This window comes from Saccoglossus kowalevskii, chromosome 19, assembly GCF_978046115.1.
Source record: "Saccoglossus kowalevskii chromosome 19, keSacKowa6.1, whole genome shotgun sequence".
Taxonomy (NCBI): domain Eukaryota; kingdom Metazoa; phylum Hemichordata; class Enteropneusta; family Harrimaniidae; genus Saccoglossus; species Saccoglossus kowalevskii.
Window position 1 is genome coordinate 18,127,694 of NC_140659.1, and position 25,340 is coordinate 18,153,033.

Sequence of the window (25,340 nt, forward strand, 5' to 3'; positions counted from 1 at the left end):
ATGTACTCTTCGGATCTAAATATCCTAATTTTATCATTGATACAATCATGTATAGTTAACATCGAGTTAGGTGGTTACGGTAGCAAGAAAGTCCTTTTGCTCGGAACAAGTTGATGGCTATAACCTGACCAATAACGGCCAAAACCTGTGTGCAGAAAGTGCTGGTTGCTGAATAACAGTAAGTAGCACAGTGTCTCATCGTCAGTTCGTTTTTTCTCGTCGAGAAGAATGTCTCGTGATGTGTTCGCGTTGATTGTTATCTCGGAAATGGCATACCGAAATAAATAGTAATTAATATAATACTAGTAGTAAATCTTCCAATTAACGTTAAATACAATGGTGTTTGGGTGGCTTAGCCTGAGCTAAGCCTTCACACACACTTCGTTAGGAGCTAAGGATCTGGAGCTGGTCTTATAAACGGGTCAGATTTAATTCGTACTTGGCGTTTCTTAGCCCGTGCTAAGCGTTCACACACGTTTTCTTAACACGGGCTAAGGTATTTGACCTCTTGTGTGTGAACGCTACTATAAAACAATCTGATAGCATTATTCTCCAAGTTGCTATAACAACAAATACTATATATGTATGTCATGAAGTACTATAAATGGGAGTTTTGTTTTTCTAGTTATTGTTTCCATCAGTTTCAAAATGATAACTTCCACGCGCGGATTCAGGGGAGGCGCGCCAGCCCCCTTCAGCCCGCAAAAAAATGACAAATCAACTGACAAACCCATCCCACGTCAATAGGAGCGCGCTCCTTACCGAATGTCCGCCAGTGGCTTCTTCACAATTGTCATGTGAGGCCAAAACCATTTTTCTGTCAGCGTTTCACAATATACCGCAGCATCCGCTTACAAAATCCAACATTTTTCTTTACTTTTTTCTTATATTCTTCAATATTTCTGGAAATGAACCCTAATTTTGGGTCCAACATACAAAATTTAAATCAATTTTCAGTTTTTACCCCAAAAAAATGGCTATTTTTGGCCTAATCTTCTGATGGAAAGTGATTTGCTGTTTACGATTGACTTTTGACTTTAACTGAAAACGACAAGAACTAAATCACTTAGTTTGAGAGTATGTGTTGAATTAAATGAGTTATTTTATCATTATATTACGTGAAACGTATTGTTTACCTAATAGAAATTATCGCTTTCTATCCAACTTCAACGGGAAATCCATTGCTCATATCTTGACAATTTCCCGAGAGCTGTATATTATTTGAAACTGGTGCGTTTTTGTGACTTGGCCATCGTTTCCGTGACAATTTACTGAAACTCCAAGGCTAGCGCCCATGCGTAATGTATTGCATGTTTAGTTAGTAAGGTCGGAGTAGTATCATTGGCTAAATTTTGAGATTTAATTAGGTTGCCATGAGAAACTAGCTCGGGCATGTTGTACTAGTTTGGCAATGTGAGCAATGACACTTGGGCCGACCATTGTATTTATTGCCTTTTGTGCCCACGTTAGTTAATGTTTTACTAGCCATGATACGTTGAGAGCAGCGCAGCGTATGTAAACACATATTCTTTATTCTGCTTGTCTTTTGCACGCTGCTTGTGCCAGATACTCAACCACCGATTGGATCTCTGTTGCCTGCCAGCTGAACAAGCCACACCACGATACACAGGCGCGTTCTCCGACAAGATGGCGTCCTCCAACCCCGGGGACGCTGTCGGACTACATAACAACATTGGCGGGGACGAATGTAGCACTCTAGAGGACTACAAATCAGAGCTTTTGACAATGATTAGGCAAGGTGATAAGAACAGAATCGAACATTTACTGGCTGCAATACAACGTGATGGGTACATGGACCGAGTATGCCGCACAGATTTATCCACGGTGAGTCTCTCTATGTCATTTAAAACTCTGTCATAAGTGCCGAGTTTACACACACACACTTCGCATTCAATACACCTGTTACTCCATACATGCTTCTACTATATTAACTCCAATCATTCGATTCATTGTGGCCGAGGACAAAAGTTTTATAAAATCACGGCAGTGGTTTGATTGTTGGGTATTCACCATGTTAAGCAGGTATTTCTATCCGATTTAAGTCAATACATGCAATACTCCGCCAACTGATAAATCATTGATCAGTATGCACAGGTCCACTCCAATTTTACGGGCTTAAATATTTTCAAAACAGAACACGGTTGCTAACTCGACAGAGAAGTGTCTTCTGAAGAAAAAAATTGCGTTTGTTTACGATAACCGAATGGATCGCGTCAGTGGATCACGGGCGTTTCAGTGCACATACCATCAAATGACTTGACATGTTTATCGATCGGTAGACAAACTAGCCGTCATTATGGTCAATCACCAGCTATTGTTTGCTCGGAAGTTTTTTTTTTCAACATTTACTGAGACAATGCCTCATTGTTGGTTTCAGCAATATTTTTTAATATTTCCTAAACATACAAATCTATCATTCCTTCTAGTTTCGGCGGTGGTATTAAAATAAAAAAAAATTATGGCGTTTAATTATGACCGAATTTAATTATACTCCACCGCTTTGAGCTTTATAACTCATAATATCTACTGGTAATTAAAATAAATCAGATGTAGCAAAAGTCACTATGTCACATAACTCAATTAATGTGAAATAAATTGCGAGGCAGAAGAACATTTAATTAAGTTATACATGACAGTCGTTGCGCGGAATAAATTAACAAAAATATAATCATTTAGTTCCATTAACGCGGATGTCGACAACACTGCCATTTAATCAACGCAATAACCAAACACTGGGCACTTTTGCTTGCTGCTGCCTAAATATAGATTTTATCAATCGATTCAATGGCTGTTTTTGCTGTTCAACAACTACGCAACTTACGAGAGTCACTTCGGAATGTGAATATTGCGCAATTGCGCCTGCGCAATTCATGCGCAGTAGCAACCATGTCGCGTACGTGATTATGATTATGCTTGACAATAATATTAATGGTTTTACTTAATTAATGTATTTCTATCACCTTTTGTGTTGATGTGGCCTTCATACAGATAAAAACAGTTTAATAACACAATCCGACGCTGCGCTGTCTCGTTTATTTTTGTCACGTCCAGGCAGGACAATTACTATGTCTATTTTCATTGAAGGAATCGGTGTAAATACAGGACCATTGTAACGGGCGCGTTTGAAAGGAACTCCCCATGTCGTGTTAGTGAACCTAGACTAAATAAAACGTCTTTCCATGTTGCGTGTGTTTACTCTCGCGCCATAAAATTTTACGAATTTGTTTTTTCCGAAATGTTGCATTCAATGGCCGCGAAGGTTTGTTTACTAGTAGTTTGATTCTATTATGATGTCGTCTGCGAGTGAAATCTAGGCAAATGGTGGTTTGTCAAACTTGTATTCCTTTTTTGTGCACTCGTTTTCATGTTGCCATGGGAAGCGTTAAGTATATACTTTAGCCTTTTGTTTGGTTTGCTGGTGGACCAGTGCTAGTATTTCCTCTAGTTAGACATTTTGGCTTTTCTTATACCAGGTGATGTACCATTTCATGAAAGGTATTGCGAATAGATCACGTGATTTTTTTCTTCTGAAATCATTTTTCTGTTTCTAAACCTCGACAGAAAGAATAGACTGTCCTTCACCGGTGAGAAACCATGGTAACGCATGTTTTAAAATGCCTGACTCCACCATGTCCGTAATGTGCTGTAGCGATTATGTATTTTTTTCGGATTTCAACAAGTGGAACAGTTTTCGTGTTTTGGGGGTACGATATTTTATGGCTGGTTTTAATTTGTGAAGGACGAGCTCCTTCTATAACAGTGTTGTGTACCAATATGTTACGGATGACACGAAAAAAAAAAAAGTTTTAAACAACAATGGTTCTCGTATGGGGAACATAGTTCAAGTGTTGTTCGGCGCTCTCCAGAATTATCATGTAATTTTAGAACCTCGGTTACTGTCAAACGCAAACTTTCAAGTGTAACAATCCGTTAAATAATTCCCTATTAGCCCAATATTTATGTTTCCGGTTACCCATAATACAATGCGATAACAGTGCGGAAAACTTCCGTGTCAAAAAAACAGTGCATTTCTGTCCAGCATACTGAGATTTCAACTTTTGTATAGTTTAAAAATGTCCTGGATGGCAAGACAATGCGGACAATACTTGAGAATTGTGCCCTATATTTTACCTGTAAAATCATTCTCTGAAATTTCACATTTTTATAATTGAGTTCATTTGAATCAGACGACAACATCTCAGGAATCCTTCCGCTGAAATCGCTGAAGTCTTATTTTGACCTGTATACCGCGGGTGAATCTCACACATACAGAATATCTAGACCAATGTCTTCCTTATTTATTCCTTAAGTCATATATTCCCTGAAGTCGATGTATATATTCTTAGAAAGTCACCTCTTTACATTTTACAAACTACTTCAGTGTTCCGCAACAATACGTGCGGTACGAGAATTGACAAAATATCCCCCTGGTCGTTGAACAAACTTTAACGACTAGCAAACAAACAAGTAGTTTAGAACTTCGCGACAGTTGGACGTCACAGTTGCGACAGTTGGACTTGATGTGGAACACATGTTTTGGTCTGTGACTGTCGATGGCGCGCCATCACGTGACATCGCAGTATCCATGGAGACGCGTTAATAGCAAATCGTCCTTGTGAGCACGTTATTGACCCAGTGTCACATTTATTTTTATTTATGAATTATTTGTTTATGAAATCACTAAATCATATAAAACAGACTACACAGCTGTGCTAATTCTGTGTAGGATATTTACCAAAGGTAACACGCTGAGAAAACCCTTACTATTTGGTAAAAGTTTGGTCAAAGTGTGTAGAAAACCTTTCCATGCAAATTGGTTTCCATCATCTCGCAGACCAACATTGGTCCCTCTCAGTCAAGAATTTTTTTTTTAAAAATGGCGGAATTACAGTGTTGATTCAATTCGAAGTTGATAATTACGGATACGCCATTTATACGGGATTGTAAAACAACTAAAATAGTCTATAGTAGCCTTGGAATGTGTGCCTGGTCGAGAATTATTCACCGTCGTCGTTTTGTCATAAACCTGCCCACTTCATGGGATGGTTTACGGTTGTGTTTGCACGCCAGATATACGCGATATAGTTACATTAATTACGACAAAAAGTATCTAAAGTTATGATTATTCGGTTAATTGTCCCAAAGATTATATCGAAGTGAATTAGTCCGAATCGTTATGTAATTGGTTGTAATTATCACGTGACGTGTACAGCGTAAATGCCACACAATGTATTTTTTTGTTTAATGCCATTGTTGACCTTTCACATTTACCTGAATGACAGAAAGTTACACGACAGCCTCACTACTGTACGCTTCGCACTGCACTGTACTGCACTGCACTGCACTGCACTGCACTGCACTGCACTGCACTGCACTACACTGAACTGCACTGGACTGCACTACACTGCACTGCACTGTACTGTACTGCACTGCACTACACTGAACTGCACTGGACTGCACTACACTGCACTGCACTGTACTGCATTGCACTGCACTACACTGAACTGAACTGGACTGCACTACACTGCACTGCACTGGACTGCACTACACAAAGTACACAAAGTACATACTGTTGTGCACTATTAATTCAAATTACATTACTGGTACGTACTATTAGTGCAAAGTACATTACTGGTACGTACTATTAATTCAAAGTACATTACTGTTATGTACTGTTAATTTACATTACATTACTGTTATGTACTATTAGTTCAAAGTACATTACTGGTACGTACTATTAATCCAAAGTACATTACTAGTACGTACTATTAATCCAAAGTACACACTGTTATGTACTAATAATTCAAATTACATTACTGTTATGTACTGTTAATTTAAATTACATTACTGGTATGTACTATTAATTCAAAGTACATTACTAGTACGTACTAATAATTCAAAGTACATTACTGTTATGTACTATTAATTCAAAGTACATTACTGGTATGTACTATTAGTTCAAAGTACATTACTGGTACGTACTATTAATTCAAAGTACATTACTGGTACGTACTATTAATTCAAAGTACATTACTGTTATGTACTATTGATTCAAAGTACATTACTGTTATGTACTATTAATTCAAAGTACATTACTGTTATGTACTATTAATTCAAATTACATTACTGTTATGTAATATTAATTCAAATTACATTACTGGTACGTACTATTAATTCAAAGTACTTATTGTTATGTACTATCGATTAAAATCACATTACTCTTATGTACTATTAATTCAAATTACATTACTGGTACGTACTATTAGTGCAAAGTACATACTGTTATGTACTATTAGTTCAAAGTACATTACTGGTACGTACTATTAATTCAAAGTACATTACTGTTATGTACTATTGATTCAAAGTACATTACTGTTATGTACTATTAATTCAAAGTACATTACTGTTATGTACTATTAATTCAAATTACATTACTGTTATGTAATATTAATTCAAATTACATTACTGGTACGTACTATTAATTCAAAGTACTTATTGTTATGTACTATCGATTAAAATCACATTACTCTTATGTACTATTAATTCAAATTACATTACTGGTACGTACTATTAGTGCAAAGTACATACTGTTATGTACTATTAATTCAAAGTACATTACAGGTACGTACTATTAATTCAAAGTACATTACTGGTATGTACTATTAGTTCAAGTACATTACTAGTACATACTATTAATTCAAAGTACATTACTGGTATGTACTATTAGTTCAAAGTACATTACTGGTACATACTATTAATTCAAAGTACATTACTGGTATGTACTATTAGTTCAAAGTACATTACAGGTACGTACTATTAATTCAAAGTACATTACTGTTATGTACTATTAATTCAAATTACATTACTGGTATGTACTATTAGTTCAAAGTACATTACAGGTACGTACTATTAATTCAAAGTACATTACTGTTATGTACTATTAATTCAAATTACATTACTGTTATGTACAATTAGTTCAAAGTGCATTACTGGTACGTACTATTAATTCAAATTACATTACTGGTATGTAATATTAGTTCAAAGTACATTACTGGTACATACTATTAATTCAAAGTGCATTACTGGTACGTACAATTAATTCAAAGTGTGTGTATACAGTTAATTCAACAAACGCATACCGTGAGAACAACTTTACTGAAATTATTAAACTGGTGTATCTGGCTTATTTCAACTTTCTAATACCGAGCCATTTTCAGATCTAGTGTTTATTGATCTATCGATTATTGCTTTATTGTTTATTGCTCTATTGTTTATTGCGTTATTGTTTATTGGTTCTTTATAGTCAGGATAAACACGACATAGATTGATTATTATTATTAATCCTTTCACACAATTTAAAGGGGGGGAAACAATAAGAATTGTGCAACTACTGCTGTATTTCATAAGCAGAGCTATAATTTAAAACGACCACGTGGAAGTCAGTACTTACATATTTGGTGAATAGGCCGTCCTTACGTTTTCACTAACAAATGATGCTAATTTAAGAAACATTTAAAAAAAATGTTATTTGTTTATTCCACTGTTTTTTAGTTTCACACTTCATCTCTGATTTCTTAACATTCAACAGGTGGCGGTGGCCGCATATTATTTCCATTACAAATTCCGGGGAGGGGCCTGATCTTAGAGGTTATTTGCACAGATTTTTTTTTTAAAAGAATTTATAGGAACAAAAATACAGAAAAAACAACAACACGCATTTGATATATGATAACAAAATCAACATTTCACAGCAACTTGCATTCTCAAAAAAAACTCTTACTCAAAACCAGTGAAGGGAAACAACTATTCAAATGGTCAACCTCTAATGTTCACAAATTATAACTCTTGACCTTAACTCGATGACCTCGTCCGTGTTCTTTTTATTCAGGCGTGAGTCATGTGATCGTATGAGGTAGACAGATGACCTGTACATGAACAGTTCCGCCTATTGTTAAACGATGTAAACAGAGTATTTTTCGCAAAGCGTTGTTACATTTCAAAAGACGGAGAAAAATACTACTTAATAAAGCTCTTTGTCATAGCCTGGGCACGAATTCTCTTTGATAAGTACTTAAAAGCGCTTTATATTGTACTGGTGAACTTTTCAGTGACCCCTGTGTTCCCTTGTTCGTAAAGGACACGATCTACTCGGCAACACTTTTCTTGTGAGATTTCATATTGGCGTGTGAATGCATTATGCCCACTCCCCTTGGAGTTAACTAACCGCTGCCCGTGGGCTCCACATGCTGCAGTAAAGCCTTGCAAAATCGTTGAAGCGACAGTCAGCGTTATAGGGCTGGCAATCGGGGGTAAGTGCCGGAATTGTTGAAAAATATTATGTATATATCACATGTCTGTTTAAGTGAAAACGTAACAAATTACATTACTTTCAGCGCTAGCTCATATACGATTTCGTTTTTGTCACTTCCGTATAGTGACATGTTACTAACCAATAACAGTGTATTGCTATGCAGTTATTCGGCGCCGAGGCAATACTCTCCTAGTAGTAACGACACAGATTGGAGATTTATTCATTCGAGAATGGAAGCAGTGGTTCGTAAAGTTATGGCATTTGTTCAAGTTACAGTAACGTCATTGGCCCATCTAGAGGAAAACGTGAAGAACACTTATGCAGTTATTTTCGTTTAAACTTCTCCAGCTGGATGGGGACGGATACAACCTATTTATATTAACTAATGTTGCGATCGACAATAACAATGATGGAATTCTAATTCGATCCATTTTCTCTTGGTCACCTAATTAGTTTGAGTTTGTCAGTGCATATGATAGAACTCTGAAAATTACTTGATTTGTAGTATTTATTAGCACAGCATTGCATTTGGATTTCTAGTCGTCACCATGACTTTCAGTAACGCACCCAGCATATTGAAGGAGGTAGCCATCTTACTCCCATCATGCATCATTTTGAAACTTTGTTTTATAATTGTGACGTCATAAGCATGCACGATGTTATCATAGCCACTATCACAGTCAATGCGCGTCCTTAAATCCCCCTATTGTTTATATAAGTGCCAGATTACCCAGATGAGAAGCAAGGTCATTCATGCATGCGGGGATTCATCGCGACTAATAAATAGTCTTTCCTTAAAATATGAATATTCACTTTTACGCTTTAAGATCACATACTAAGAGGCGTCCTCACATAAAATAATTGTAGTAGCGCATATTTTTGCTTCTGATCAGCTAAAGATTAGAAAAACAAAACTATTGACAGTTTTTTTATCGGTTGCAACTAAAATAAAACAACCTCTGGCAGCAAATTGTAATCGGCTTTCAGTAAGATTTATCGGAACACAAAAAACACCTCTCACCACAGTCTCCACATAGTCCTTATAATTTGAATTTAAACGAGTGTCATTTTCGTGCATTATGTCCGTTCTTAGTTATTTTCCAGACTTGTACGTTCCACCGTGACGTGTAATATATAACACTTCTCCCCCGTTCTTCACCAAGCTTATCCAGTTGATGAAATCACTTGACACTGTAATTTTAAATCAATTGTCCGCTTATGTGTTTCATGCCCTGGAGGTTAGAAGTGGGGATTTCAGACTAATGGTGTGTATGTAATATTTCATTCTCTATCCAGACTATTTCCAATATATGCTGTGTTTATTTGTGCATTTTTCGTCGTGAGCCAGTGGCCTCGGATTAGTCAAAAATATCCCAGTATATGAGGATAACGTAGCCATGTACGTATAATTCACCAATAATATGGCGGATATGCGAGTCGGCGCGATAACGTTGTAGAGGGCCGGGGCACGTTAAAATACATTTACAGTATTTGTATCATTGTGTGCAATTGTTTAAAAGTATAGAATCACTGTTTCATATCTATAGACTAAAATTAAACTAATTAATTTTATCAACATCTACTTTTTGCCAGGCGTACTCACAGATGCATAACAAGTCGACAACATCTGATTTGGAATTTTTAACTATAAATTACGCGACTTAAACCTGTCTGACAACGACGATGCTCAGTTCGGATATTATCACTTTGTATACTACATTTTATTAACACAAATCAGCGAGAAGGTTTATAATCTGTTGATGAACATGGACAATGATATCACTTATTGACTGTTCAGATTGATTTCAAATTGAACAAACTTTTCAGGATGATCGTGCTTGTGGGATTTTTATTTATTATCACCATGGTCATCGCGGTCGATATTGTTCCAACAAACAAGCTTCTATTGTAATGCTAGTCTTATCTATGGCATTGCCACGGCGTCAAGGAATTTCATAGACTAAACGTAGAATCAAGTGCTCGCATTTTGTGTAGTCACGATTTTAAGTCAGCTCGAACGTGATGCGGAGTTAAAACCCGCTTATTTCCCCGGAGAAATCTCAAAGATTCAAGAACGGTGCATGACATTGTTGTCAATTTGACATCCAGCCACGAATTCGATTTTCATTTTGGAACATAGATCTATTTTTGTTTATGTATACATTTAAACTTTCTTTGAATGACGCACGTACACCAAAAGTAAACGTACTTTTAAAGCTGCTTTTCAAACATCCAGTAAAGTGTCCTCGATTCCCCTCTACTCTATGAGCGTCGGTAGGGTTTTCTTATGGTGTCACAGGGGCGGGGCTCCAATACAAAACGCAATCAACTGTGGAAATCATGCTTGAAAAAGTGTCGACCGATTCTGGGCCATGTGGTGAGAATGTTGGTAAAAAAAATCTCCCGGGACGTTATTATGGGGGAGATTTGTACACGTATGATGGCAGCTAGGAACACAATGACCCGTAACCCCACCTGGTGCGTAGTTGTATATGGCTCTTGAGTTGTGTGGTACGATGACAATACACTTTCGTGCTTTGTATAACTCCTGATGTCAAACGATCCTTGTTAACGCGCCAATAAAACGTTCGTGCCTATACAAACAACGTGCCTGTTCTAAATGATTTAGCATTCCTTCTAAAATAACATGATTATCGTCAACAATGCCTTTACGTCGGATTCGTATTCAGAATACGTTGACACTCATTTAAGTAACTTTGCGTTAACAATAATAAAAGGGCAAACTTATAAACGTATACCACCGCCCCTCGTTGCCGCGTTGAGTTACATATATGGCTGTTACCGCCAGGACTTGTGATTATAAATAGCCGACTCTACCAAAACACGAACCTTTGAATTATGTTTCTTCATAGTCCGGGCGTCGGGTAGCCTATCCGAATGCGTATGGATCTCCGTACGGAGGTGGTACACATACCGTAAACTCAATACCGACTCACCGTCCTAATCGCACAGTTGCAAACTGCTTATTGTGCCCTTTTGTCCAAATAAATGTACCCCTCCTGGTGACGATGGTCCGAATTTTTATTTTAGCTGGAATTAATTTCCGATCAAAAAGCATTTTTTGGGTGTTTTGTATGTGGTTCATTTACACTCATTATTGATGAGTTGAATGCAAAATGTAGGGAAAAGGAATATTTTCACTGGATTTTATTTTCATCATATATCAATTCATCGAAAATAGCACAAATAAAACACTGTTTTGACGTTGTTGCATTGAAACTGCAATGAAATTGACAATGGCCCAACGGTGTTGGAAAAATAGAACTGTGTTCCGTCATATTAATAATTTTATTAACACTTACACATTCCCCGGAGGGATTGGCAAAGGTTACAACAGTTTAAGAAGGAATAAAAGGTTACAAAAAAGTAAATAGATAAAATAAAACAAACAAAAACAAACTAAGCTAATACATTACAGATATAAAAAAATACTAAGATTAAATTATAATACTACAATAGATAGAAAACAAAATGCAAAACTTAAACTGTGAAAGAAGATTGTAATTGGGGTTGCTGTCTTATTTCAAAACACTTCTTTAAGTACTGTATATTATTACTGTTACATTAATTATACTTTGAAAAAAGAAACATAGTGAGATAATTTGTCCTCCCTTATTTATTGGGTCGATTTCCCGTGATGATTGTAAACATTTATGTACGTTGAAGAGGTCGTTTGTGTCGTGCTCGGTTGGATTATACTTGTTACATGTACATTTGGAATAATTAAACGTGTTTACGCAAGTTGTAAAAACCTGATATTTGTTCAACGTAAATTCTCTAAAAACGATAAAATGTTGCAAGAGCTGATAAATGCCCCCGGGGTCTAATAATTCTGGGTGCCGCGTTCTAGGACCAAAAAGTGTTATAGGAGTGAACACCTACATTAAAGCACGGTAGTCGTCGCGCAGCGCGTGTTCGAATTTCATGTATTATATATAAACAATGTATTTTACACGCGTTGTATACGTCGCTATGAGTCCCATATCGAACAGGACGCGGCACGACGACTGTCGCCCTTTAACCGACAGTTAGAGTACGACATGCAAGAGTCCCAGGCGCGCATTCATTTGAAGGCAAATATGCTTTTCATCTCATCTGAATCTGACATCGAATGTCATTTAAAAAAAAAAACATGGAAACGCCACCAGCGTTAAATATATGATATCTTTTATAAAATTCAATATTTCACTTGCATATTTTATAAAGTGGGCATTTTATCAGTCAGCTGTTTGCAACATGGTATGGCTACTTATAAATACACGTCATTTACTCGTTCTATTTGTTTATGAACAGTCAGCGGTACACTTTCAGCAAGTTAGCATCAAAATTGTTGACGTCTTTTGCAGTCGTATGCATGTAATTTGTTCCCCATTTCTTTTTTATGCCAACACAATAAAATGTTACACCTGGATGTCTGCCTCGACATTACCCTCTTATGTCACATTGGGTCAGGACCACCACGTCACATGTCTTATAAAAACTTATATAATCATCATACCTTAGAAAACAAGAAGAAGGTAAACAAAAATGTCGCTTAATTTACCCGAACGTAAACAATGGGCTGTCAGCAGTTATATCATTAAGGGTATTTTTTTAACATTTTAAATTTGGTCTAGTCTGTGCACTCACTGTGATAAATGCGGCTTTTAACGCAGTATATATTTTTAAACATACAAAAGGGGTTAAAAGGTAACATTTAAAGCTGTTTCTATATATGCTAAATTCGTCGAGTTTAATCAGGCATTTATTGATTAAATGTACTGGAGACAAGAACCCACGTAGGAATACGCAGTCGCAGTCGATACAAAATAAACAGAGACTCCTTTGTTTGGTTTGTTTTAAATTAAAGTTACCTAATTCAAGTTGATATTCTAAAAACGGGTTCGCGGAACTTTAAATAATTCGCCGTAAATTCTGAATGGGTGCCAGCTTTCGACAGTTGAGTCGATATACGAAGCAGAACGTGACACGTGACGAAAAAAACGCTGTCAACAAACAAGATGCTGTCTGATTGGTCTGTTGGGTGGATAATGAAGCACAATCTTGTATGTAGCTACACACTGACTAGATTTAGGACGCCACGCCACCTGTAAACTTTGTCTCAAATTTCATTTACTCTATTTACGGTTGACCAATATTGACATAATTATAGGTTTATTTGAATGAAATAAAAGATACGTTTCCATCATTTTCAAAAGACGACTTCATGATTGATATTAGTGGCGGTGTTCAGACTCGATTGCCATGCGTACAGAACAGAGATAACGATCGGAATTCAATATAAACACGGTTACTAAAAAAGATTAGTAACCGTGATATAAAGGACAAACGATGCGTCCGGTCATGTATTTTTTTTATTGTTGACAATTGTAAAAAACACATCAAGTGGATAGTAATTTCTAAGCGGTATAATAATAGAGTCAATGAATAATAAATCCTATTTGAATAGACAAAATAAAAGTAATGAATCATGTACAATCTTGTATTTTGATATCCAATGTACTCGTGTATGGTCTGACAAATCCGTTTTTAATCGCGTCGTCATAGTTACATAATATCCTTATTTGTTGTGGAAATCATTTGATACATACGATGAGATATTTTTATTAGATTTCACGTCTGATACTAAATTATTTTGTTCATTGAATTGAAATATTTCACATATTTGTCATAGTTGTGGGATTACGAGACTTATACCTTTATTTGCTTGCGATGATAATACCCAAGGTTAGCGTGATGCTCAACGTCATTTCCGGGTGAACTGTTCACCACTTCCTGTCTGATGAATCAGCGCACTGCATACTGCCATATCATTTCCCGATGCGCACAGAACCTTGTCGGCATTCATTGAATTCTTGGTATATAATTTAGCGACGTAATTTGAAAAGATGGGGCATTGTGTTTGAGATAGTTTGGTATCATAAAGTTTACGTTGTGGGGTAAGCTTGAATGTTTTTTGAACACTGGAAATATCAGGGTTTTTTTTTTCTTTTACGATGTAAATTGGCAATATAGATAATTTGTAATATTTGTTTAGAGTTACTTTTTGAATATGCGCATTGTTTTACGTGTGAATTACCTGTCGAATGAAACGCATGCGCATTGCTTTAATAGTACGTACAAGTAGATCAATGACCCACTCGCACAAACATTGTACATTATTTAGGCAAACGAATTCTAGTTTCGGAAGCAAAACAACATTCTCAGTCGATCCCGGGTGTGTATATAAACACAGACAACAATGCTACATTACTTTTTGTTGTTGCTTTAATCGCCCTGACAGTCCCATGTCATATGAAGGGAATTACGATTTAATGTCAGATTCAACAGTTTCTAAAATCGAGGACTTGTGTGCGATTCTCATAACAATCTGGTTCAAGTGGCGGAGTTCTCTTTAAAATTACGGTAACTGTAATAACTCATATATCAAGGGTGGTAGGTCGGGACTTTGACAAATCTGGCGCCGGGTTCGTACAGAAATATTGCCCTCGTCCGCTCATTCATCGTCTTAGTGTCATTTCAAATCTCACCACCACGATGAGCGAAATTTAAAGGGCTATAAAGCACTACAACGCATTGTAAAATGGGTTTAATTTGAAGAAGAGACACTTTAGTTTTATGGGAGTTACAAATCCGACACCAGTAGATTGTGAGTATTTGTCAGGAAGATTGAACAAGATGCGAGCGAGGCTTCTTCACCTGGCATATATCAAAAAGTCCAACACCAATTCGTTTGTTGACCCAGCGTGAAGTGCAAAGCGACCCCACGCATATTTTGTGTGTTTTTTCCCGATACATGACGTTAATCCTTGCTTTGATTGCTATCAGTATTTCCCTCGCTTCTCTAGTCGTAGTCCGGGCCTCCGTGTCTGTTGCTATGGGTTAAGAATGTAAGATAAAACCTTATCTTGCTCTAAAAATATCCCCCAACGGGTCAACTATGTTATCATCTATGTTAACAGGTTAAATTCGGGAATCAGGGGATTTAACTGTCTTGTTTTAACCATTAAGTTTGAATAAATCGACTAATTAGATATTTCTAATCCATCTGTATATAACGAAATGTTACGTTTACAAACTACCACATGAATTAGTTGTCGCATTGTGTATTCCCATAAACCTTTTTTTAGTTTCAATGTAGTGAACCGCCACGGTTGTATTATTGCAGATTACACAACTTCACATTGTACCGAGTCTCGCATAACGTGTACCACAGTCCCTGTGCGTGTACCCTACATTGTGTTTACGTGAACTGTGAATTGACCACACTTAGCCGTGTTTTGTATGTTTCTTTGGTTTCGTGACGATTCGTAACATAAGTGCGTATCTATCCGAAACTTCCAGATTACCTATACACGTACTCAGAAATACACAATGACAAAATACTATTATTACTTGAATGTCAGATTATGTTTATTCACAATACACGTACCCAACTCCCTGGTTTAAACTTGGACACATCCTAAGTTCACTGAAAAATAAGATCTTGAAGTTGATTGGTCGGAACGTAACCACGTGGTGGTGAATAAGACTCAATACTGACTCGGAATCAATATCGAAAATCCTGTGACCCGTGTTTGCAATGATATACAACAAAAATGGCTCCAACAGTTTATACTGTGGTTCACTCGGTTTAATGAAACGTCATAGTTACCTCAATGTCGGTAGTTATTCAGTTTTAATGACCCTCGGAAGAAACTATAAATAATTAATTCCTATTTGGGTCATTAAAATTAATATTGACCGACACTGAGGTAACTATTTGTTTAATATGTGACATTGTTGAGTGTATTGAAAGAGGTGCTATAGTTTTTAAATATTTAAAAATGCATGACAGTATTAGTCTGTAGTTGTTTTATGCATAACGTTGGTCACGTGGCGGCGGTTATTTACAGTAAGATAAAGAGTAAATATCTGGAGAAAATAAATGATAAGCACGCACAATCCCATTCCGTAATTACGTCATTATACACGATGGACGTCACGGCGATATAACGTCGATTCTCGCGTTGGTGTTGTATTTACAACAACGTGATAGGAATGACATCGACCAAGGTAAATGATCGTACTGAATATTTAACCATACCAATAAATAAATAAAGTCTGGTCAATAATTCACAAGTCTATGAGACATTAACTATAAGCGGTATGTTTTCAGCTCAATGGCATCGTATTTAATATTCAAGTGGACATGGTGTTATAACATTCGACTGTTCTAATTGTGTTAAACTTCATATTTATATCGAAAAGCTGAATTCATCTTGTGAATCAATAGGATGCTATTCATGTAGTATTTCAGTTGTCGTATTTTTTTTACTACTGTGTCCATATAACTATACTGTCTCCCGCTGTGAAATGTCTTGGTTGTTGTAAAAATGGCGTCTACTTGTCCCACGTAGTCTTAGATCCGACTATCAGCATGCCCATTGTGTTGTTCTCGACGATGTCATTATCATTAGTTCAAGGGTCTTGAAAAACAATAGCAGTGACATAAACACGAGTTCTCATCTGTACCAGGTGTAGAAGTTATCGGGAAACAATGAACAGCGCCACCACGAGGGTTTGTGAGAGATTACTGGTGGTGCAGTTGCTTATTTGTTATAATCAATTCAAAGATACTGTTTATTATCTATAGGATCATACTGTTCATTATGTATACTCATACTGTTCATTATCTGTGGAGTCATACTGTTCATTATCTATGGAATCATACTGTTCATTATCTATGGAATCATACTGTTCATGATATATGGGGTCATACGGTTCATTATCTATGAGGTCATACTGTTCATGATATATGGGGTCATACTGTTCATTATCCATGGGATCATACTGGTCATTATCTATGGGGGTCATACTGTTCATTATATATGGGATCATACTGGTCATTATCTATGGAATCATACTGTTCATGATCTATAAGATCGTACTGTTCATGATATATGGGGTCATACGGTTCATTATCTATGGAAACATACTGTTCATGATCTACGGGATCATTACGATTATTTAGCAGGTGTCATTATGCAATGGTTATTTTTGGATGCTAGTATGTGATGTTGTGTACGGTGGTCATTTTTGTGAGTTTGTTACCTAGCTTGCCATCATGCTGATAATGATGTATAGAAGGGAAACCCGATTAATTTAAGTGAGGAATATACGAGTTTTGAGTGTTTTGGTTGCTACGCTACTAGGCGCTCGCCAACTTGAGTGTCAACACTGCAACAGACAAAAACCCCAGACAAAAATAGTGAGTGAAGTGACTAGATTTCATAAGAAGGTTTGTTGCTGTTTGGTTTATAAACACGGTTGGACGATAGTTCCCCGGGGTGGTTCCCTTTTGTGATAGAAATATGAACTTTAAAATGGTTACCATGACGACACCAAATCTGTATGTTCGGTACAAAACGTTCGGTGCCGTAATCCCATATAGTCTTACACTGCCGGCACAGAAAGTATACAGAGGGGGGGGGGGCAAGGAGGAGTGGCTGATACAGTTTTACAGCAAATAAAAAGGGCTTCTTACAATTTACAAGGAAAAAAACATTTTTACAGTTTACAGTGAAAATTGAATGTTTACAGTTTACACAGAAAATAAAGGTTATTTTACATTTTACGGAAAATTAAGAAAGAAAACCTAGAAAAGTCTTGTACGTACCGAGAAAAATTACACATTTTTACAGTGTACGAAAAAAAATATTTGATTGATTACGTTGTACGTCTAGCCTGTGATCACAGAATTACGGAATTTATTTTTTCAATTTACGTTGTACGAACAAAAAAATATTGCAATTATGTTGAACGAAAATAACCCTTGCCCTCCCCCTATACAAAACCTCTCTTCGTGAACTTGATCTTGTTAGTTGCATCCTAGTCGCATCGTTGTATTTTTCGGATTCCAGTTCAGAATCTGTTTGTTTGTTTGTTGAAAGTTTCGTCAAATAATGACGTCACCGTCTTGTCGTGGCCGCCATGTTGCCACCACCTGTTAGCTACAATTATTTACATAGCACTATCAACAATAATTATCCCACTTCATATATTGCACACGAAGTCATTTTTTTTTATCCAGTAACATATCTCAGTCATGAATCATTCATTTCCTTAAGGTAGATTATGCTACTCATGCTATTTTGAAATATTCGCATATTTTTGCGCATGCGCATGCATCTGAGGCAATATGTAATGTCATGGACTGTCTATAATTGATTCAATATTATGTAATAGTATGCAGACGTTTTTTGTTCACTCAAAAATTACGTTTTAACAAATGTTTCCAAAGACCACTTACTGCCCTTAAAACCTGCTGAAATTACGGCATGCACCTTATAAGATAGATACTATATACATACACGTACATGTATATAGTATGTATATACATTGGGATAATTTCATTTCATAGAGAGAACAACACTAATACAGAACAACACTGATTATTTTTATTGCGTATTTATTGTACATAAGTTTTTCACAAACTTTGTATTGCGATGGTGACCAGGTATTTGTATGCACTTTTATCTTCATATCGTCATACGTGTAAAAATAAAGATAATTACATTGTCGAGTTTGTCGCCATCTTGAAAACGTCAACGTGTCCCAACAATGACAGTCACATCTGTCAACTTTATTTGCTCATGTCGCATAACACATTGATAAATGTGTGAAGGGGGAGTCATTGACCTCACTGAATTTATAGTATTCTGGCACGTAGGCATCGAGCCTTTTGACTACAACGTGTCGAAATGTAACTGTACCCCGAAATCACCAGGGTATAAGGCTTTAAGTGGATACAACTATGAAAGTCGATGAACGACCTTCTAAAGTAAATGACACTCGACTGAGAGAATATTTGTAGAATGTAACGCCAATATATAGGTGCTAGGAAAATAGTTCGAGTCGTCGGCGGTGAAATGTACATCCTGTCGAAGTTGGGGTTCAAACTGACAAACTGGGTCTAATATAATTTATGAGCAAATTGATCCTTGGGTAAATAACGTAAAGTTTATTTGTCCCCAAAACTGGAAAGGTTCTGTAAAAATATTTCACACATTGCTTCGGAAATTTAGTATGGTGTATTTTGAAAAAATAGAATTTTCTGATTTTATTGGGAGTAAATTGAACGCGGATATAGCATTATAATAAATACAGGAAACCATAGCAACAAGCAGGGTTACATGTTGTTGTTTTTCGCAACACAATTGCATATCTATTAAAATGGGAGCATATATTCTTTGGCTTGAAATGCCATTCCATGAACGTCGATGAAAGTTTCGATGAGAAGTTGTTATAATATAAGGACTGCGATTTAAAATGTCTGCGTACGTCATCCGCATTTGTTCTCTACTGAGAGTAACGTTCTATGATTACGTCATTTCTATTTTTAGTAAGACCTCGTAGTGTTTACACAAATTATTTTAAATTTAAGAGTGCGTGATTTTTTTTAATGTCGCAATGGATTTCATAAATAATGTTTGTAGCGCAGATTAATACAAGTTAGTTTTGTTAAATTGAAACACATCAAGTCATGACATTTATGATGATGTAGCTCGGGATATTTTTTTAATAAATTTATTATAGTTAATAATGATACATTAAATTGGATGAATGGGTCAACAAAACTGACTCACGGAGCTGGTTAGATGATCAAATTGGAAAATAGACTGCATTAATTTCTATGGAAGACAACACATATGAAATATTACATTTCTCCAATTTAGTTGCATCTCTGGTTTGTATACACTTATTAAATGACAGTCACATCATTTTAACCGTCACGCCAAAGGCACGGACTAAAATAAACTGCTCAAATTATGATGGTATCATACGCTTAAATGTATAAATGAGAAATACAAAAAAAAAATGAAACTGTTAGCTTGAAAGTGTATTGTCGGGGTTTTGGCTGCATTCAGTCGCGAGGATAGAATAATTACAATGTCACCTTGGTTGATGAAATATTGTTACTTGGGGGTGATCATGGATACCACGTGGGATTAACACTGATGGAAATTAATTGTCAATTAAATAAATCTGTCGCTTTCTATTACACAGAGGGACAATGCGAATAACTTATAACGCATGCGCCTTAGACTTTTTTATTATTTCATCGAACGAATATGTTTGCTGCCAAAGCGACGATTATTTTATGAAAGTTTTTTATCCTCATTGCTTCTTTAAGTTTTTATTATTCATCGTTAGATTCTGTGAAGTTCTGCGTATACCCCTCGTGAATCACTATGTAACTGTGTTCGTTCAGAACTAATATATAATTGGTACAATTAATTAGACTAGAGAATTATTCATTACCACGCCTTCTCCCCTTCAGTAAGGGCAGCAATAAAGTTACAGCGTGGTGGTCGTCGCGCAGCGCGTGGTCGAATTTCATGTAAACAAACAATGTATTTTACACGGGTTGTATACGTCGCTATGAGTCCCATATCGAACAGGACGCGGCACGACGACTGCCGCCCTTTAAAGGGCAATGGAGGTCTACCGGTTTCCCATCTTCGCCAGCCAAGGTCTGTTTTTCTTGTCACTATGCTTTAATGGATTTTATTCTGAATCAGCGAATGTGTATTTAAGTACGCCCAATTTGACAATTCTACGTCCCGCCATTGTAAGACACCTCTATTGGATGCAAGATTTAGAGGCGCTTCCAATCAGATTCATGTATTTTACTGAGGTTAAATGCTATTTTGGTAGAATTACACATGGGGTCATGCTTACATCGAGTTCGCGAAACCTTGCGATTCGGGCGATGCCGGTTAGCTTGTCCTGTCACGCTTGATGCAGCAGTAAGTTACACCTCAATCAAATATTCAACTGTTGATTCTCTTAAAACAGTTCGTAACAATTTTACGCGTGTCTAATGATCACACTGACAGATCCAACTAGCACCGTAAGTCTGTCGTCATGCATCAAATAGCCACACACAATCGTGTATATGGCGGCGGAGGGCGAGTTGGGACTCGAGTTAACAGTTTTGAACTAATTGTTATTCACAGCGGCATGCCAGTCACTTAGTGCTTAAACAGTCAGGCTTTATATGTACCACTGTATTGTTGACAAAACCGTACATCTAAGTAAAAACGTGATACGCATTCAAGAATGTTTCGAAGAATTTGTGATTGCAATTTAGTGATTATGATCACCATGGATACACTACGAAATGTTCAAGCTTTGGCGATGCAATGGAATTAGGTGATCACCATGGCAATGGTGTAATTATCAAACTGTAAACTTTGAAATGATCGATCCCTTGAGACAAAGGAATGAAATAGGTGCTGGAATTTATACTAGACTTCGGTTGCCCAGAAACGCCGCGACTTAGAACATTTGTTAAGATCTGGCGTCGCCCTGGTTGGAACTTCAAGTTGGTGAGAAGATGGAACCCATAATTCATCTTATTAAGTTCTGAATAACATCGACCGGGACAAATGAGAACGCCAAAACACTGATCAAGCAAATAATTCAGGTGACTCGTTGGCACAAATGAAGGTTTTATTTTTCATTTATCGTGCGTACCCCTGATCTTGACATTGGTGCCAATGTACCATGTTACGGTCACCGTGTATTAATAACGGAGAATGTTGGGTCTGTTCTTGTTCATTGTTTGGTATAGAACTTCTCTTTTAGAAGTACTAGAAACATAAATTGGAAATTGTCTGCCGACAGTATAACATGGGGTGTGTTGTCCGAATATATTAAACAACGAATGACCAGCGGCGAGTTTAACGAATGTACTCTTGTATGTAATGTATATAACGAAATATACGCAATATGAAAACGGATATAATAGTAATATGCAATGTTGTATTTCCTTCGAGGCTAATTTACCCTTTAAAAAAGTTCCCCGCATTACAGACTCATATTTCATTTTTCAAATTAATTTAATAATACATTAATTTAATTTCACTGACTTATGAAAATATTATTAGAAGTTACTTTGTTTAAAATAACATGCAAACATACGCATTTTATTAGTAATTGAAACACCATAGTCCTGAATTGTCTCGATTGGTCGACCATGTTCCAATCTACACAAGAATGCGCCCTCAATAGGCTCTAAGGTGAAAGGTGGTTTATAATAGCTTTTTTTACAAGTAGATCAGCATGTAGTAGAATCGGTATTTTTCACTAATTTGACATCAGCTTTAATGCTCACGTAGTACAATGGAAACTCACTCAATGCGTATGTGTATGCATTTACTTATCAAACTAGCCTAACATAATCTCGTATTGCTTGCTAAAAGAAGTTTTTGTTTTTTTACAAACTGACTCGGTACTTCGACATGTCATTGAATTGACAAGTATCGTAGTCACAGGCGCGTGCTATCGCAGATGATTTTATTTTTAGACTTGAGAGTTTAGTCAAGCAGAACAGTGACAAGTATGCCCAAATAAACCGTCCACATCACTAGAATGATTGTCCGCTGTGTGTATTCGATCATACTACGAACAGCCAACGACTGACTGTTAATAAGAGGTATACTGCGACACAGAGCCGTTGACCGCTGAATTCAGTCTTACGTTTGACTGAAATCGACTAATATAATATTACACCCCGAGGCGTCCACGTAGTGATACGGTCACGTGATGTTTTGCGGCTTTGCCCCGATTTCCATTCACTCTCACTATCCGGACAAAAAACACCGGATTACGATGTATGAATGGATAGCTTTTCAGAAATATTCCATATAAATGTGTTACTATTTTAAGCAACAGTGAATACGAATCAAAGACACTAGTGTTTCTTAGTCTCTTTGTACGAATGCGGTGTTTCTACGAAGAGTCATGTGGACGAAACAACACCCTACCGGGTGAAACAGCCGCGTTGCTTCACCGATATTAATTGTCCATGTCTAAAACCAACACGACTCAGGAACGAAAGCTATTTTCAGGCTCATTGTCATTTTATTTGTTCAAGATTCAACCACTTGATGGCATACTTTTTACAACCCCCTGACCCTGAATGACCCTATAAAAACTTGCCTCATACAGTACAGGTCACCGATGGTACAGGCCAACGCGGTTGGTACGAAACGAGGGCAGTGGTCCAACTTCGTCGCACTGGCATGTCACAGCGCAGTGTAAAAAAAAAATATGTGCGAATCGACAAGCAGAAGTACCTTATAATACATGATGTTTTATTTCATAATATTTACCCAATTACTGACAGTGCTAGGTCCGAACTGGTTCTATAAATAGCTTAGATTTGAGCGATTTGAAAAAAAAACTTCTAGCAGTCACTGTGTACAATTCAAGCGCTGTGATATTATTTTTCCACTCCACAGCAAGTGGGCCAACGAGTCACCGAATGCGGCATGTCACGGCCAGTTATCGGATTATTGGCCACCACGGCGAAGTCTACTCTTTGGTGACACGAACACTCGTGTTTACCGTATGCGTCATTCGCGGATCTGCTGCGAGCCAGCTCTTATATTAACTCTGCCCGTTTACTTGTGTCTTGTAGGGCGGCGCTTCTGTTCTGATCACGGCCGTTGCGTCTGGGAACGTGGAAATAGTACAACTATTGCTAAAGAATGGATTTAATACCATCGTCACAAACCACGTAAGTACTAAAGAACCCTCAAAGTTCATAACTAGTAGGATATGCTACAGACGTTGTTTGACGCACGTGTTCCGGCTTCCAGGGAGTATATGTATAGTTGAGATCAGTAGATGCACAGCGCAAATATTGAACTATCAGCGTATCTGTCCAAACAGCTTGATTCAAATAACGCCATTGAATAACGATGGTATATCAAAATGCATATACGGAGTTATTGGGTGTGGTACTGTAGGTCTGTAGGTTGTTGGGGCTCTTTTAGACCAATCGAAAACGGAAGTAGGTTTTATGCGAGTAATTTCACGGTGTAGTTCTATGTAATGTCTAAAGACCATTTCAATTTGAGCGCGATTATGCGAAAATATATCACCATGTCCATGAATTTCACAACAATGAGTGGTAAGATCAGGTGACAGATAATGGTGGGAACTGTCACATGTTCGGTTGGTATTGGTTTAACAATTTTCGACATCTTACAGCGATGTTGTAAACAAGTTGTTGCTCGTGGGTATATCGACGATGAAAATTACTGAAGTAAATAAATAAATTTCATTTCAGATGTTAAACAAATATACACTGCAGTCGTGCTTTAACGGAGAAATAATTTAATGCTCGGTATCTTTTCTTCGGTTGTTTTATTGTCACATAAACGTATTTTAGGTGTATGTCCCAAATACGCAGTACCTACCAATTCTTGCATGGCAGTGGTATAAACGATTATCACCGAATGAGATTGTTTATCGGTAATGATACATCGATACCACGATGATTGTCTCGATTGCAGTCTACGGCAAAGAGAACGTCGTGTTTGTGTTTGCTTGTTTTACCGCGATGTCATTCGAGCGATCGCGTTACGACTTTGAAATAACACGGATACGTTTCTGACGGTGGTGTCATTACCAGGGAGCGGTGTCCCTTTATGGTGATTGCAGTGAGTCCTGCGACGGTTTAGAAGTTTGGTGATTTTCTGACTTTGAAACTTGTTTAGTTATTTATTTTCATCCATACACCATGCTTAATTAAATATGTGTCCAAGGACATCTCCTGTCACATGATTTTTTACATCAATTTACATTGTCAGTCTGACAAGTTTAAAAAACGTGAATAGATACAGTTTGGAGGGCTGGAACGCAATATTTAATATGACAACATCATACGATTTTGACCTGATGAAATTAATGGCTTCGCTCTGTAAGGTCCATTTTCATGGATATTACCCATGGAATTGTAACAATGTCGCATTTAATACGGCATTTGACATTATTTGACCTCTAATTGACCCGAGTTGACATGGTACACACAAGCGTGTTAATTGGACCCCGCGGCCTAACTGAATATGACAGGACTATCTTCTGAGGGTTACCTATTTTAAATCGGGGTGCTGTTGGAATTTGTCTTTTTGCGCATATTTTATTCACGTAT

At 36.9% G+C, this 25,340-nt stretch overlaps 1 protein-coding gene across 2 annotated transcripts in view; it reads left to right on the forward strand.

Annotated features, from left to right (window-relative positions):
- The first annotated feature begins 1,592 nt into the window (after window positions 1-1,592).
- LOC102805246 (uncharacterized) overlaps window positions 1,593-25,340 on the forward strand; it is a 56,805-nt gene continuing 33,057 nt past the window's right edge. Inside the window, exons 1-2 of one of the 2 annotated variants that reach the window (XM_085493570.1) lie at window positions 1,593-1,845; window positions 23,823-23,921. In XM_085493570.1, coding sequence (XP_085349696.1) covers window positions 1,648-1,845; window positions 23,823-23,921 — 297 coding nt within the window. In that variant the 5' untranslated portion in view covers window positions 1,593-1,647. Of the gene's footprint in view, window positions 1,846-8,166; window positions 8,331-23,822; window positions 23,922-25,340 lie in introns of those variants that run through there. The other variant, XM_085493571.1, reaches the window with a different exon arrangement.